This window comes from Malurus melanocephalus, unplaced genomic scaffold (genome assembly GCF_030028575.1).
Source record: "Malurus melanocephalus ecotype Western Australia unplaced genomic scaffold, MMel_1.1 scaffold_124, whole genome shotgun sequence".
Taxonomy (NCBI): Eukaryota; Metazoa; Chordata; class Aves; order Passeriformes; family Maluridae; genus Malurus; species Malurus melanocephalus.
Genome location: NW_026623356.1, coordinates 1,908,585 through 1,923,313, shown reverse-complemented (window position 1 = coordinate 1,923,313; position 14,729 = coordinate 1,908,585). Strand labels below are relative to the sequence as shown.

Here is a 14,729-nt window from a genome sequence, read left to right as displayed (position 1 = left end):
GAGCTTCCAGAATTCTGATATTTTTGTTATCTCCAGCTGTTTGGAAAATTGTTAGAACATTGAGAAGACATATTCTGAAGATGTCTTCAGAAGACAGCTTCTGAAAATCCCATTCTAAATTTTTTAGGGTTATATTACATACAGAAGTACGCACAAGAATTTTACCAAACCTATAGCACAGATTAATCACTTTCAAAATGAGGAAACACCAGAATTTTCAGTATTTTTTTTTTTTTTTTTTTTTTTTTTTTAATGTTGTGTTTCTCATTCCCACATTTTTCTATGCATATGTATCTTTTAGTACCATGGTCACATACTTCATCTTCCTTCAGATCAGAATTGCCAGTGAACAACTAATCAATATTCTTTTTCATCTCTTTTGTTCAATATTAAACACAGACACCATTGATCTTTTGGGAATCAAGAACAATACTTGTATGCAAAGTTTGCAGGCAAGTTTTAAATATGAAGCCCTGTGAATTTTCTTTCTCTTCTCCACTTTTCCTTTTCCTTTCCCCTTTCCCTTCATCTCTTGCCTGACCTCAGACCCATTTTCTTTCCTCTCAGGTCCTCTATTTGTTCCACTCCAGTGAACCTCTCACCTGCAGGTTACCCAACGTGTGGAAGCAGAAGTCTTCAAATGCCAAAACAAAAGCTAAGAGCACAGAGAGTTCCCTCAAACAGCTTAACCTTCACTTGCCAGGGCAGCAGGCACACAGGGAAACAGGTGGGAACAGAGAGCTGAGGACGGTGTCAGAGCAGGATTTGGGTAATCCAGGGTGAGACTGGCTTAAGCTGCTGTTGAATTACACTGTAAGTGACACAGAAAGCTGCTCTTCCACGGCCTGGGGCTGTGCCATTAATCCATATATAAAGTGAATGGAAAAATGCTCTTGTGCTGGGGACAGCAGGCTCCAACCATACCAAAAGTCTGTAAATCTTGCTAAGATCTCTCTTTGTCCCTCTGTCTTAACATTAACACTGTGTCGACAGTGTGACAGTGTCTTGGAAAATGGAATGGAGGTGACATGAAACAACTTATTACAACTTGTAAAAATAATTCCATGGTTTTTTTTGTTTTGTTTTTTTTTTGGGTTTTTTTGGTTTTTTTTTGCTTGCTTGCTTGCTTTTTGGTTTGGTTTGGATTTTTTTTTACATGTATAAGGCTTAAATGTGTCATAAAGTTCTTGTGCATTCATCAGGTTGTACAGTGCCCTCCATGGGGATTTCCTTGCCTATACACAAGCTCAGAGACCAGCATGTGGCAAATCAGACTGAGCAAGAAAGAATCTCAGGATGGGTCTACAAGGTGCTCTGTAACAACAGGCACTTTTAGCTGTTACCCAGTGTGTAAGAACTACATACCATCTTCTTCAAATTATTTTAATAACTGTCCTTGTTTTGTATGATGCAGTTCTCTTAAACTTTTATTACACAATATCTGCATGAGCATTCACACAGATGTTTGCTAAAAAACTTCGGTTCCAGGTGAAAAGCATTGGGTACACTATGAGCAATACCAGTAGGTAAATGGACATTATTATATAGACTTCAGGAATAGAAATGGCATTAMATATATGACAACAGATTTATTGTGTGAAAATACATAAATCCAAGAGTAGCTGCACAACCCACACATCTCCACTAGATTCTGCAGAATAGCATACAATAATGTACAGGTATCAAGATGATGAACAGATGCTGCACTTATTTGTCAGCCAGCAGAGGTGTGGGAGGCAGGAATTAAAGGTTATTTTGAAACAGGAAGAAGAGAGGGAAAGACAAATTCCAGGTGGAGACAGAGTGGCACTGCTCTGCTGACCCAAGCAGAAAAGGGAACAAGTTGCAAATTATTAGAAAAAAGAGTTTTGTAAAAGGAAACCATGCTATATAGGCATTTGTGTTCCTTCCATAYTACACAGATATAGAGAATGAATATATATCAGACTTCAATACTCCTGCAAAATATTAGAAAAGATCACCTGTGATTATTTACACAATCATACACATAAATGAATAAAAAGGCTGCACAACTGCATGTATCATTAAGCCGGATACTCTGTAGATTCTCACATTAACACTTGCATAATCGTATATCACACTTCTAAACATTTATTTTTTTTTCTGTTTGCTTCTTTAAAACTCACAAAATGAAATAAAATTCACTTTTAAAACTGCAGAGACTGCTGAGTGCCTAAGCAAGMCATTATTTGCTTGCTCATAATCATCTTTTCCCTGTGTTAGTCACTGATGCATTAATTGCTTATCAAAACTTGAAACAGTTTGCATGAGTCACTCAGAAGATAAGATAAATATTAATGAGCCAATTTCAATGGAATTCATGTCCTCCACCTCTTAAAGCTGGAAGATTGTATCTATTACATGTCAGAATTAAGTCTTGATAGCTAATAAATGGGAAAATATGAAATATACTGACTAGATCACCATGTTTCAAGGGATCATTGCATTATCACCGTATTCGACCAAATTAGATATCAAAGAGAGAAAGGACTGGTCAAATATAACAGAGAAATTAAGTGGAAGAGATGTCTAGGTCTGACGCATCTTGAGTAAGAAATTTAGTATGTAGGTTGTGAAGTTGGGAAATTATTCTAAATCAGTTGATTTTAACATAACAGAATTAAACACAAGATCTTTGAACAAAGACATCGGCAACAAATATCATAAGAAATTTTAGTATTCCTTACATTGAATGAAGGAAAGCAGGAAGGCATAGTGTTTTCAGGAGTATCAAAATACAGAACTTTATTTTGGATCAATATGAAATTTTCATTAAGCAAAAACACTAAGTGGAATGCTCTTCACCCACTTAATTTTTTACTAAAATTCAGTGAAATATACTATTTTGGAGTGTAAAAACTTTCATTTTGAAAACATGAATCACCTGAGAGATTTTTAAATCTGGCCCAATGACCATTCATTGTAGAAAATCCAAGTCTAAAACTTTTCAAATTTAATTACCCAGGATGAAATAGGAAACACAAGTCCTTCCCTTGAACCTTTACTTGCTTGTTCTGGCTTGTTCCTGAAAATGGTAGGCAAAATAGATCTCACAGAAATCAAAGGACCAACAGAGTATATCCCTAAAAGGCAACTGTAGATCTGAAATAACTTGGGAATTAGAGAGATATCAGTGAGCCACTTTTGAGTCAAACTGTTAGTGAAAAACCCTTTTCCTAAAAAATTGACAGCYTTTCTCAAAGAAGTTGAGCAGCAGGATATTATGGCTCATCTAGCTGGCTGGCATAAAGCAGATAAAATGGGAAATTTGTTTAAATGATTACAGCAGGATGAAGAACATAGATATCAGACTCTGTGTCTCAGTATGAAATGAAGAATCCTCTATTTATTATATTAGGCCAAGTTGTTTATTGTCAGAGGTCATATCAGCTGCTTAGCAAAAGACATTGCTTTAACTTCAGCTAAACAGCTAAATGTATTGAGACAGTCCTAGATGTATTAGTGCACCTCAGCTGATGAGAGCACAGGGACACCTGGACACTCTCTTTAGACCCATGGATACTGTAAAACCAAAGGCATCTGCTCAAATCAAGTTTTCCGTGCCAGCACTTAACACAGAATGTGTCAGTAAAGTCTGCATGCAAGAATGCAGAGAAAAATATAACTATGAAACATGTTGTGAATTAAATATAACACAGGAAAAGTTCAGATTTTGGTACTTACCTTCAYCAATTAGCACATATACTAGCTTTTCTCTCAGAAGTGTAGTTAGTGTGCACTTTCCATAGCAGTATCCTAAAATTCTTCACTTTAYGCATTCATAGCTAACAGAGCTCTCATATAACTTGTTTTTTCTCTTAAGAGTAAGGAAAGACTTAGATCATGTTGCAAATGAACATGATGCTGTTCAGAGGTGCTGCTTCCTCTGAAACGTACAAAATTATGGAAAAATATATGCAAAGCCATAGGTTCTTTAACGCAGGCCCCTGGTATCTAAAATAAGGATTGTTTACATTTATCATTATGTGCACACAGCAATCAAACAATTTTCTTATGTTCATGAAAAACATTTTTTGTGCTTCTAAAAACTGCATTGTCAAATAAAGCTGGACTCAGATACAAATGTGTTCCTCACCATAAAAATGGCCAAAGAAGTAACGGTTATCAGTGATACTTTTCTTACTGTTCTGTTTGCCCCAAGTGCAGATAAAACCAGCATCTTACCTGCTCTGATAGTTCTGGCCTGTTGACCCGAGCCTGTACCAGAGCATCACTAACAAGCGAATGGAAGTTTAGCAGCACGTGCTCAATGTCGTAGGCTCCGCTCATGGCGCTTGAGAGCTCCTCCAGGGACTGGATGTATCCCCGCCAGTGGAGATCAATTTCTGCCACGGCAGCCAGGCAGCCTCGGATGGTGTTGAGGCAGTAGCCCATGCAGGGCTTGCTCAGGGTCAGTCCCTGGCAATGTGGGCAGTACTGCATTCTCAGCAAAGCTCTGCTGCAGTTTTTAGAGAAGCGCAGGTGATCCGTAGTGTTGATCACTTCAATCCCCAAATTCAGAGCCTGTAAGAAAATCYGGCTGGGTAAGAGTGATCTTCCCATTTGTCTTATGGCCTTTTTGGGAATGTTGCCAAAGGGTCTGATRTCTCTTCTCGCCATTCGGAGGCACTCCGCATATTCCAGTGAAATGTCAGTCGGACCAGGGTTAATCACGTGGTTGTAGACTACTGGAAACAGGGTGTCAAAAAATCTATTCACAAATTCCTCTGTGCTAATGTCTGTGCCAAATAAGAAGAGTCCAATATCTGTGAAAAACTCCTGCACACGCATAGTAGCCTCAGCAGCCATGTTTCTATATGCATTGCAGAAAAGTGTGCTTGTGTAATTCTCAGCCACTCTGATAAGCATTTCAAAGGTTTCTGTAATAAATCAATCAATCATTATTTTTAAGATTTAAGAAATAAGCAATTAGAGTAAAAGCATAAAACAGTTACGTTARGACAACTTACATATATCCCCAATGAATTTTTGCATCAGAATTTTTGAGGAGACAAACTTATCACAAACTATGACATTTTTCTGTACAGGGAAACACCTTACAAGGAACATTACAACATAACTAATAATCCATGTTTTCTYTGCAGGTTACATTAAACATAGGCTAAAAAAAATTAACAGAAAGTAATTGTAAGTTGAGGTATTAAGTTACAAAACACAGTAAGGTCCCACAGAATCCACCTATGTATATAAATACATTATCTTTCMAATCTCACAATATATTCTGCAAGTTGCAATAAAAAGTTGAATGCTCTCAGTAACTACAAGACATTCCTCTTACCATCCTAAATGAATAGGYAAAATTAACATTAAGCAATAAAAACAACGTTTCCATTCTATTAGCACTTAAATTTAAAAGATCAGTTTYTATTTCATGTCTTCCAGAGGAAGCAGATGTACCAACACACATGACAACATGATTTTAAACAGAGCTGTTTGGTCTGGCAATTGGTATGGCCAAGAACTGCTTTCCTCAGGAACTGATGGATAATCCCTCTTTAAGCCTCAAGAGCTGCATAATGAATAAAGCCCAAATGGACAAACTTGCATTTCATGTGTTAGGTGGTAATCTAAATACACTGAGCAGTTTTTAATAAAGCAGTTAAAGTATACCAGAAAAATATCCTCTCCTGGTTTGATCTATGATTGAAGGTAAGAAAAAATGTCAGTTTTCAAAACAGAAAAAGTATGTTTACATTGAGGAATTCCCTAGATCTGCCTGAGAAGGCTGCACTTCAGGGAAGGCAATGAAGCAATATATGAATCAAAAGGAAACTTACCTCAGAATAAAAGAATAAGAACAGAGGAACACATATTACAAGTATTAACACATTTTATACACTGAATGGCTATGACTAAAACTTCAAGTTTTACAAGTTTTCATGTATCTTTTTTCACATTTATTTTTAAATAATACTGTAAAAATAAAGTAAGGAAAAGCACGAAGTACAGTTAGTACTGTCTAAACACTGATGTTAAATATAGGCAGAATCAAATAGTGTCAAACCATGTCAAGCAATTTCTGAAGCAATCTGAAGTCTGCTGGCAAGTCACTGACTAAAAGGAAGAGTTGAAAAAAACAGGAAAAAAAAGATTTGCTATCACATCTTTAATATCTCTATGTATAAGTGCCATATATAATGAYTAAAAGTTTGTTCAGTTCAGGTCARTGAAAAGATCCTTGCTGACTTCAGTGAGTTTTAAATTGCATGCTTTGTGAAAAGATCACAGACAAAACATATTAAACTGATCTGCATATACTTTGTATTCAGTCTCTGTTTCCTCCAATAAAAATGAGATACATCCTTGTAAACYACAATCATTCCTCTGCTATCTCTAAGTCTTAGTTTCATATTACAGACCACTCTTAAAACTGAATTTGCTGTTCCCTCTTCTGTTCTTCTAACATTCACACAAGTAGGAAAAACAAGCGTTGACAGCTCACAGCAAAGAGTGAGAAAGTGCATCCCACTGGTCTGTTTTGGAGAGCTTTTTATTGCTATGTCATATGCATATGTGAACCYCTCCTCAACTGAGTTTCACTCATAATCATTCATACATGCTAAATATCACAGTGATTCAGCAAAGGGATTAATTTGTTTTAAAGAGTCAGAGTCCTAAAGTAATTACCTTCATGAAGCCATGCTCCCACCAATGGAGTCTCATTCAACACACAACAGCCTCTTGGTTTATCTTGTGAGTTAAACATGCAGAAGAGCCAGCTGAGTACCTCTGCAGCTTCCAACATCTCCACTTCATACCTGAGCTAGATTTTATACATACATATATATGTAGATATATATGAATATATAAAAACAAGATGGGTGTACCTTCAACCTCAGCACTTCATGTTGTGTACCTGAGACATCTGCACTGCACCCCATGTTTGTAGGTGTGCATGTATATCTGCATGGGGGGCCCATTTCCTTATGGAACAGCAAATGAGGCACAAAAAATCAGAGTAGATTAAATTTCAGGCACCTGAACGAAGGAGGCAAAGCTACAAAGGCAGTTTGGACACCCAGCTCCCATGGAGGCACAGACAACGGGAAACTAAATTACAGCCCTAAATATCTGATTGTATTACATCTCATTTTTASTGGGGGAAATAAGGAACGAAAAGAACATGCAATCCTACAATAGAAACTTTATTTAGCTGCCTAAGAGTGTTTGATAGCATTTTTAATGGTAGATGCTATTTATTTGCATGTCCAAAAGGCCATGTTTGTTCTGCAGGACTTGCATCGTATCTGTAGATTGTGTATGTAATTTTGCATTTAAAACAACACGGTATGGTTGTGCTGAGACCATGGAGCTAAATTCTAGGTATCTAGTTATCACAGAYTTGACAACCCTTCATATAAAATCCTGGAGCAGCCCAGAAGAGCAAAGGCAAAAATTTAAGTAAAATTGATTCTTGGTTTACATAGCTTAAAATAATAAAATGTGAAAGATATCAAAGCTTTTTATTATTACTTTTCCTAGATGGAAACCATAAAGTCTGTGATCTAAAATGTCTGTTACAATCCATGGCTGCAGTATCCTATTACCAAGAGCACAAATATTAGCTGAAAGAATAAATCATGTTGCACATGGATAATCAATGGATTTTACAATGTAGTCTAAACAGTAACAAATCTTTGATATTGAACTACATTGCTAGTGCCTCAGCAACCCCCAGATGAATGAGTACAATAATCAACTACATAATTTACTGRCTATTTCTGTCTTTCTAAACAAGATATGATGATACTGCCCACTTGTGTTTACAACTCTGCATCATGTTGTTTAATTGTCATATTATGATTTCTTACAGAATTTGCTAATCAGATATTTTTTCTGGCACMTCTGCTATTTTTTAACAATGGCTATTTCAGAGATTTGTTTTGCTCTCAGCATATTTGCTGGCAGACAGCAAATCAGACCTATATTTACTTTCAATATTGAACAGCTCCTGTGAATACCTTATAATGGCAATCTATGTCATTTACAAGACATTCTRATACTTCAGTGACAAATCAAGTTATACTGGCTCAATACCACAAGCAGTAGCAATGTGTTTCTCTATCTTTTAAATCTGTGGGCTGACACAAACATAATCAGCAYTAATTATTCAGCAACATAAAAGAAGTGATGAGTTTTCAGTCAGTATAAATCTAATATAAGATACATTTTAAGTGTAACTAAGATGAGGTAGACAAGCTCTTTTTATTGTGACCTGCAGGGTCAGTGCCTCTTRTCTCCATCCTTCATGCGATCTTCATATTAACTGTTCCACAATATCCCATAGATACTTTGTGTTGTCCTACTGTTAATAATGTCTATTGTTTACCACAGATTATATGTCAATTTTTTTTTCTTTGATGACAATTAAAATTATTATCTGTACACTCCTTAATCAGAATTCAGGGCTGTCAATATTTTAACCAATTAATTTTTTGAAAGAACAGTAGTATTTCTCTTCCTGATTTTACTAAGAACAAAACACAAGGCTAGGAAAAAATGTAGATGAGAACTGTTTTATGTATTGCATTTATTCAGCTGATATTTCATATCAGTACATATATATGTTATTTTTTTATAATAGCACATTTAAGAAAGTGATTACAAAGTGATGTAAAATAACTATCAGATCATTGCTTTAAATGATTTGCTATCTTCCCTCTTATAGCCTTTCTTTTCCTGAGAGCCAYGGGTAGTTCCGGATTATAAAGAATTTCCAAATTTTTAATTAGTCCAGTGGATAACTGGCTTTAAAATAAAAATCAAAARTATATATGTGCCTTGTTTACTAGAACAAAGAAAACAAAAAAGAAATCTAGCTGGACATGAATCATATCTAATGGAAATATTGCACAGAAAGAAACACAATTTGGATTAGATTTTAAACCAGCCTTGCAATTCTCATCCTTCACAGTTTTGGCAAAGTGTCTTTATATTACAGGTACCTTAGAAAGTTAATTTGAAATAAATTTGTATGGAATTGTGCTGTTGTAAAACAACTACATTTTCTTAAGTTTACCCTTTCTTCACAATAAAGATATAGATAGAATATAGATAAATATTCTATAAATCTGCTAAATGAGAAATTGCATGGCTCTGAATGCTGAGCACTACCTTTTGAAACACAATATGATACTTAATGCAGAGATAATCTAATAAATTAAAAATGCAGTATTAGTAGTGGGCCAACAAGTTGTGAAGTCTTATAATTCGACAATAATTCACCAGCCTAAATTAAATATTATAAATTAATTCACACTGAGTCAGGGTAACATATAAAACTCAATAAATTATAACSAGACAGGTTAAAATCCATCCTTGATTTATGACATTGTATTTAGCAAAACTCCCTTTCATAGTCCAGAGGAGATATGAAACTGATGTGCTTGGACTATCTTAAGGATCAGCCCATAACCTACAGCAATCAATTACTAAATCCAAGCAAACCTGGAAAAGCTAGCAATATCATAAATTTACTATGATTTGAAAAATGCTGTGGGGAAGTATTGCCAGCTACCATTGATGTTTGGTGATCTTGTAGGTTTTTGTTCTGTTTATGGATAGCACAAATAAACGAAAAGCATCAAACTCCCTTTTCTAAAGTTTGCATACATTGWCCTTCCAGAGTCACAAGTAAAGTAATGTCTCAGGGGCAGAGTAAGCAGAGTAAGCAAAAAAGCATTGAAAAATTATGAAAAAAAAATTGTGAAAAGAAATTAATCCACACTGTACCAAATTCATAATATCTTTGTTTAAAATACATCAAACAGAGAAACAAGGATAGGTGGGCAATTCAGTGTAGCTATTCCTAATYACAAGGTAGTATGAGCTGCAAAAATAATGTCGTCAAAACACATAAACAAATTATAAAGAATGGCCTCTTAGGACATTACCTGTGAAGGCTACACAAGAGAGAGATCAATAGGATAAGTGCCAGCAGAATAGATTTGAGACTCACTAAAACAGTTGYTCATTAATACATATTTTAAATTAATCCATTTCATAGGTTGCAGACTTACTATTCAAGTCAGTAAGGAAACAGGTATAATAGATTAAACCTGTATAAYCAACATTGTGTTGCCAAATGATAGTGATGCACCTCAGGCTTCATATTCCAAGTACTCATAACAGACTTTAGAGTTTTTCAGGTTTTGTTTGGTCTCGACTTTATTTTAGCTGTCTTTGAAAAAAAACCACAAACATTCAAGAAACTTTAATTARAATTGGTTGACTGTTGTCTAAGTTGTCCTGTGTTCAGTGGCATATTATGAATATACTTGAGTTTCCTACGTATCCTATGATTTTGAGTTTGGTTTAGTTATACCATTTTTTTCTTTTTTTTTTAGTTGGGGTTTATTGTTGGGGCTTTTTGTGATCTTTTTAGCAACAGGACACAAGGAAGTTGGCATTTGACAGCTTTAGTTGGAATATTAATAGGAATTAGCAATCAGGCATAATTCCAGCTACAAGAATTAATTACTCTAAAAAGAACTGTTTCACTTTGAAAAGAAACAACAAATTCTCTCAAATCTGTATATAAGGTATGCTMAGCTTTTTTCCCACAGTGAAATTGGGAGGACTTGTAAGTAACTCATTCCCAAGTAAACCAATATACAGAATACAGAAAATATGTCCCAAAGCCAGGTAACATGAATTTCACTCATTATTGTGCTACATCTCTTCTAGTATGAACTGAGAAGTGTACTACTCATTCTTGTTTTATAATCTGCTTCATATCATCACTCATTGTAATCTTTGATTACTAATCCTGACACAAACTGTTTTTCCAATGTAGAATTTGCTTTCTAAATCAGCAAATTAGGTATGTTTTCCTTTCCTTCTCCACTTTCCCATCTATGCATTGGAGAACAGGCCCTACAATGAAGAGGTCTCAAGTTCAGCTGATTTGACTCCATGACCCAAATCCTGTCATTTGCTTGGTTTGGTGGTTGTTTTTTGCTTTTGTTTTATTTTCCCAATAAAATGTTGGAATAAATTTATTTTTTATCCAGTTCTACAGAGTTGCATTATTTTTTATGATTGAATGGAAATCATCATGATTGATTTAGAACATTATTTTTAACTTTTCAGTAGAACTTACTACTGTTGATTTTAAAATATCCAGCCTTAGAATTTGCTCTTTAACATAYTCCTAAGTCATAACTGGAATGTAAAGTATTTAATCTTACCTTGACAGGTTATATTTTAATATTGAATGTCTGTCATATGAATGAATAAGGCAAGGTTATAATTTTATCTAGTTATAATCAGTGATTCCACTGTTCTCTCAAAACTGTTCTTTTTTCTTCCCACTTTGGTGTTATCCATTTAATAGTAATGACTATGAACCATTCATCTTGTCATTTTGGAAGCAACATGAGCAGATTGCTTCGTATGGTGCCAGGAGAAGAAGTRACTAGCAATTAACAGAGCTTGACCAAACCATTTTTTCTTCCTCTTTGATTCTGCTTATGTTCTCTCTGATTTTGCATTGCTCTCCAGGCAATACTCCCCCAGAGGAAAATATTTCTACATTTGAATATATTGCTTGCTTCAATGGAATGAAATACACACAAGAGTTGCAAGCAGAGCACTCCAGGGAATCAGAGCTTTAAAACGGGTATCTTACAGCAAACTTGTCTGAAAACATTTTGAAGTAAAATTTCTGCATGGTTTACGAAAGACATTGACACTGATTTAAGATAACCATTTTTACATATTTGCCATAATAAATAAGAACAGCAAGTCACCTCAGACATAGTGAAGTGACTTTGAAAAGAGAAATTCAGAGTTTATAGGAGGATGATGTTCAGAGAGGAGGGTCAGAAAATGAATTGTTTAAAAGGATACTTCATTTCATATAATTTCACACATATATCTGTGAGCTAACAAGCACTTCTAAGGCATGAATCATCACTCTGACTTTAGATGACTACTTTGGGTTGAGATGAAGTGCTCACTGGAAGTGCTTGTTCCTTTCCCTTTTACTATGAAGGGATGTGACAGTGAAACCCTAAATTTTTTGTAAGGAACTGGTATTAGAAGTGTCCTAAAACATAATTCAGTACTCCAATTTATACAGATAACGATTGGAGATGATCATACTTCTATAAAGTAATCTTAATGGTAGACAAATTATAAATTTCTTTCTAAACATTCATGCAATTCTTCTTTCCCTCTTCACACCTAAAATGTGCTTTTCTTAGAATGAAATATATRGTTGGTTCCAGAGAGCTGCTAGAGCATTGTCTGCACATGCTAACTTTACAAGAGGTAATTATTAGGGAATAACAGAGAAATTATACTTGARAAGAAAGAACAACCTCAGAAAGATTTCCATAAAGGTATGATGATGACTGACATCAGATGAAGATTTGTATTCCTATTTAAAAGTTTAAAACTTKACCTTTTTTCTCCAATTATTGCTTTTTAATGGCGACAATACTCACTCAGCTTCAGTAAGCTGTGTTTTGTTTTATACAAGTTAAACCGAAATGTTAATCAGGTTCCAGCAGATGCAACACTACAACACTTCTTGCACACCAAGTAAGTAAATATATTCATTTTGTATCACTGAATATTTAATCTCACAGCTTTGTTCTAAGTGTTGGTGGAGTTTTGGTGAATTCCTTCATCTGATGGTCTGAGGAATTCCACACTAAAAATTATCAGACCAGTCAGTCAGAGTAATTTAAGGAGATTGTTTACTTAACATAAGACTACATGTAAWGGGCTTCAAAGATCCTCCAGAGAGCTTGGTAACGGATTAGATGCAAAAATTATCTTTCAATTCACTTGGTTTAACTCCATATTTACTAAGAAAAAAAGAGATAAAAAAAACATCCTTTAAGGTTGCATTTCTTAAAAAAATACCCATGTTTTTCATGGAAGATTCGAGAAAAATTAATTTAATGAYCCCATCTGTATTGTACTGAAGTTAATTCCATGTTCCTCTCTAACTATTGGATATCAAGAAGAAAAACTGCAGGTGTGTAGCTGTATAGCTCTGGTATATTAGTGAATAGCGACCTAATTACTGTTAGCAATTACTGATATGTGCAAAATACTGCTTAATGCAGGTGATACAAAAAGCATATTGGTCTATACTGTGTATTTCAGTACCTATTTTACAGCATACTATAAAAAGGAATGAAGAATGTACTTCCAAGTTTCAGACAGGTAAACAAATGTAGCATTTCTCACTTGGCAAGACAGAAACTCAAAGGAGGTGGATAACCAGGCAGCCAAATGTGCTCTTTCACAATTACAAGTGGAAAATAGCACCTGTCGACAACGTAAAATTCCAGTTCTCTAAACTGGAAAGGACATACACTTTTAGTATATAAACTTACCTAAGTTATGTGCAATTCAGAAGATACTTGAAYTCTAGGGAAATCCCAGGAAAGAGTAATTGCTTCTAGAAGAGCTTTTTTAATGTCAGATGTACAGATGTACTGCTTCTGATGTTAACATCTTAAAATCAAATATTGGTATGGACTGGAACAGTCCACTCTACTGTGATTCATCCTTCCTTATCCAGCACGACTCCTGATTTTAATACAATTGATTTCTACACTACCGTATGACCAATTCTTTAGGAAATTAGGATTAAATAATACATATTCAATGATCCATAGTTGCTATTAGCTTTGGCACTTACAATGAAAGAATCAAAGAATTGTTTAGGTCCCACTGAGACCCCTTCTCTTCTGTCTCCTGCAGGCCATGGATCTCCATATCCTCCCTCTGCTGAGGCAGCAGAACAAAGTTCCTCCCATCTGATTTTTCAGTTCAGGGAGGACCTCATGGCAACAGGGAACAAGAAGTCAAACCCTGGRTTTCCTTATTCAGTCTGGATTTCTTTCTATGGTCTACCTATGTAGACTACATCTTGTAGTCTACAACATGCATTTTGACTACTCTATCAAAATATTTTAATTCCCATTCTTAAGTACCAATCCATTTTTTTCCATGAGATTATTATCACGTCTATTATTTTCTGATTTTGTTTTGCATTATGCCTTTTTATCACTATTAACATTTAGTCAGAGCTCACTCGATGGACCAGAGAAAAACATGTTAGATTTAAATGCAKATCAATTTTTTTACTGTATAATTACATAAATACAGATTGAGCATGGGCTGAATATCATTATTCCCTTTGAAATTTATATCTTAAACCTCTTTAGACTTCACCACATTCTTTCCAAATACACAAAAAATCATTTACCTTTTTAAATGCTGCTATTTTTTCACTTTCAGAAAGATCACAAGTATTATCAGTACATTATCYGCTTTTACTGTACAGCTTTACTTGCTTTCACCCTGCCACTGTTTGCAGATGCTCTGCTAAGCCCTGCTCTGCAAGTGCTGCTTCAGCACTGCTGACTCACATTCTCAAGGCATGCAAAGCTTTCCAGGAAGGAGCTGGAGATATTAGCTGATGGAAATATGTCTCTTCCAAACTATGACTCCATAATGATTCCTACCACACCACGTGATTTGTCCCATCATACAATGTGACAAGGGGTACGCACTTCTTGCATCACTCAAAACTGAATCGTTACCTCCCCATTCCCTTTAAAATCTATATATCCTAGATCACATAGGACTGGAATATCTGGACCAAAGAATCAAAGCAGGCAGAAACACACAGCTAGAAGGCACTTGAGATGTGTTCTAACCCA

At 35.2% G+C, this 14,729-nt stretch overlaps 1 protein-coding gene across 1 annotated transcript in view; it reads right to left on the bottom strand.

Moving 5' to 3' along the window:
- The window catches only part of GPC5 (glypican 5), a 112,633-nt gene that overhangs the window by 18,222 nt on the left and 79,682 nt on the right, over positions 1-14,729 (bottom strand). Inside the window, exon 3 of the mRNA XM_057370372.1 lies at positions 4,207-4,901. Within this exon, the coding sequence (XP_057226355.1) occupies positions 4,207-4,901 (695 nt within the window). The remainder of the gene's footprint in view (positions 1-4,206; positions 4,902-14,729) is intronic.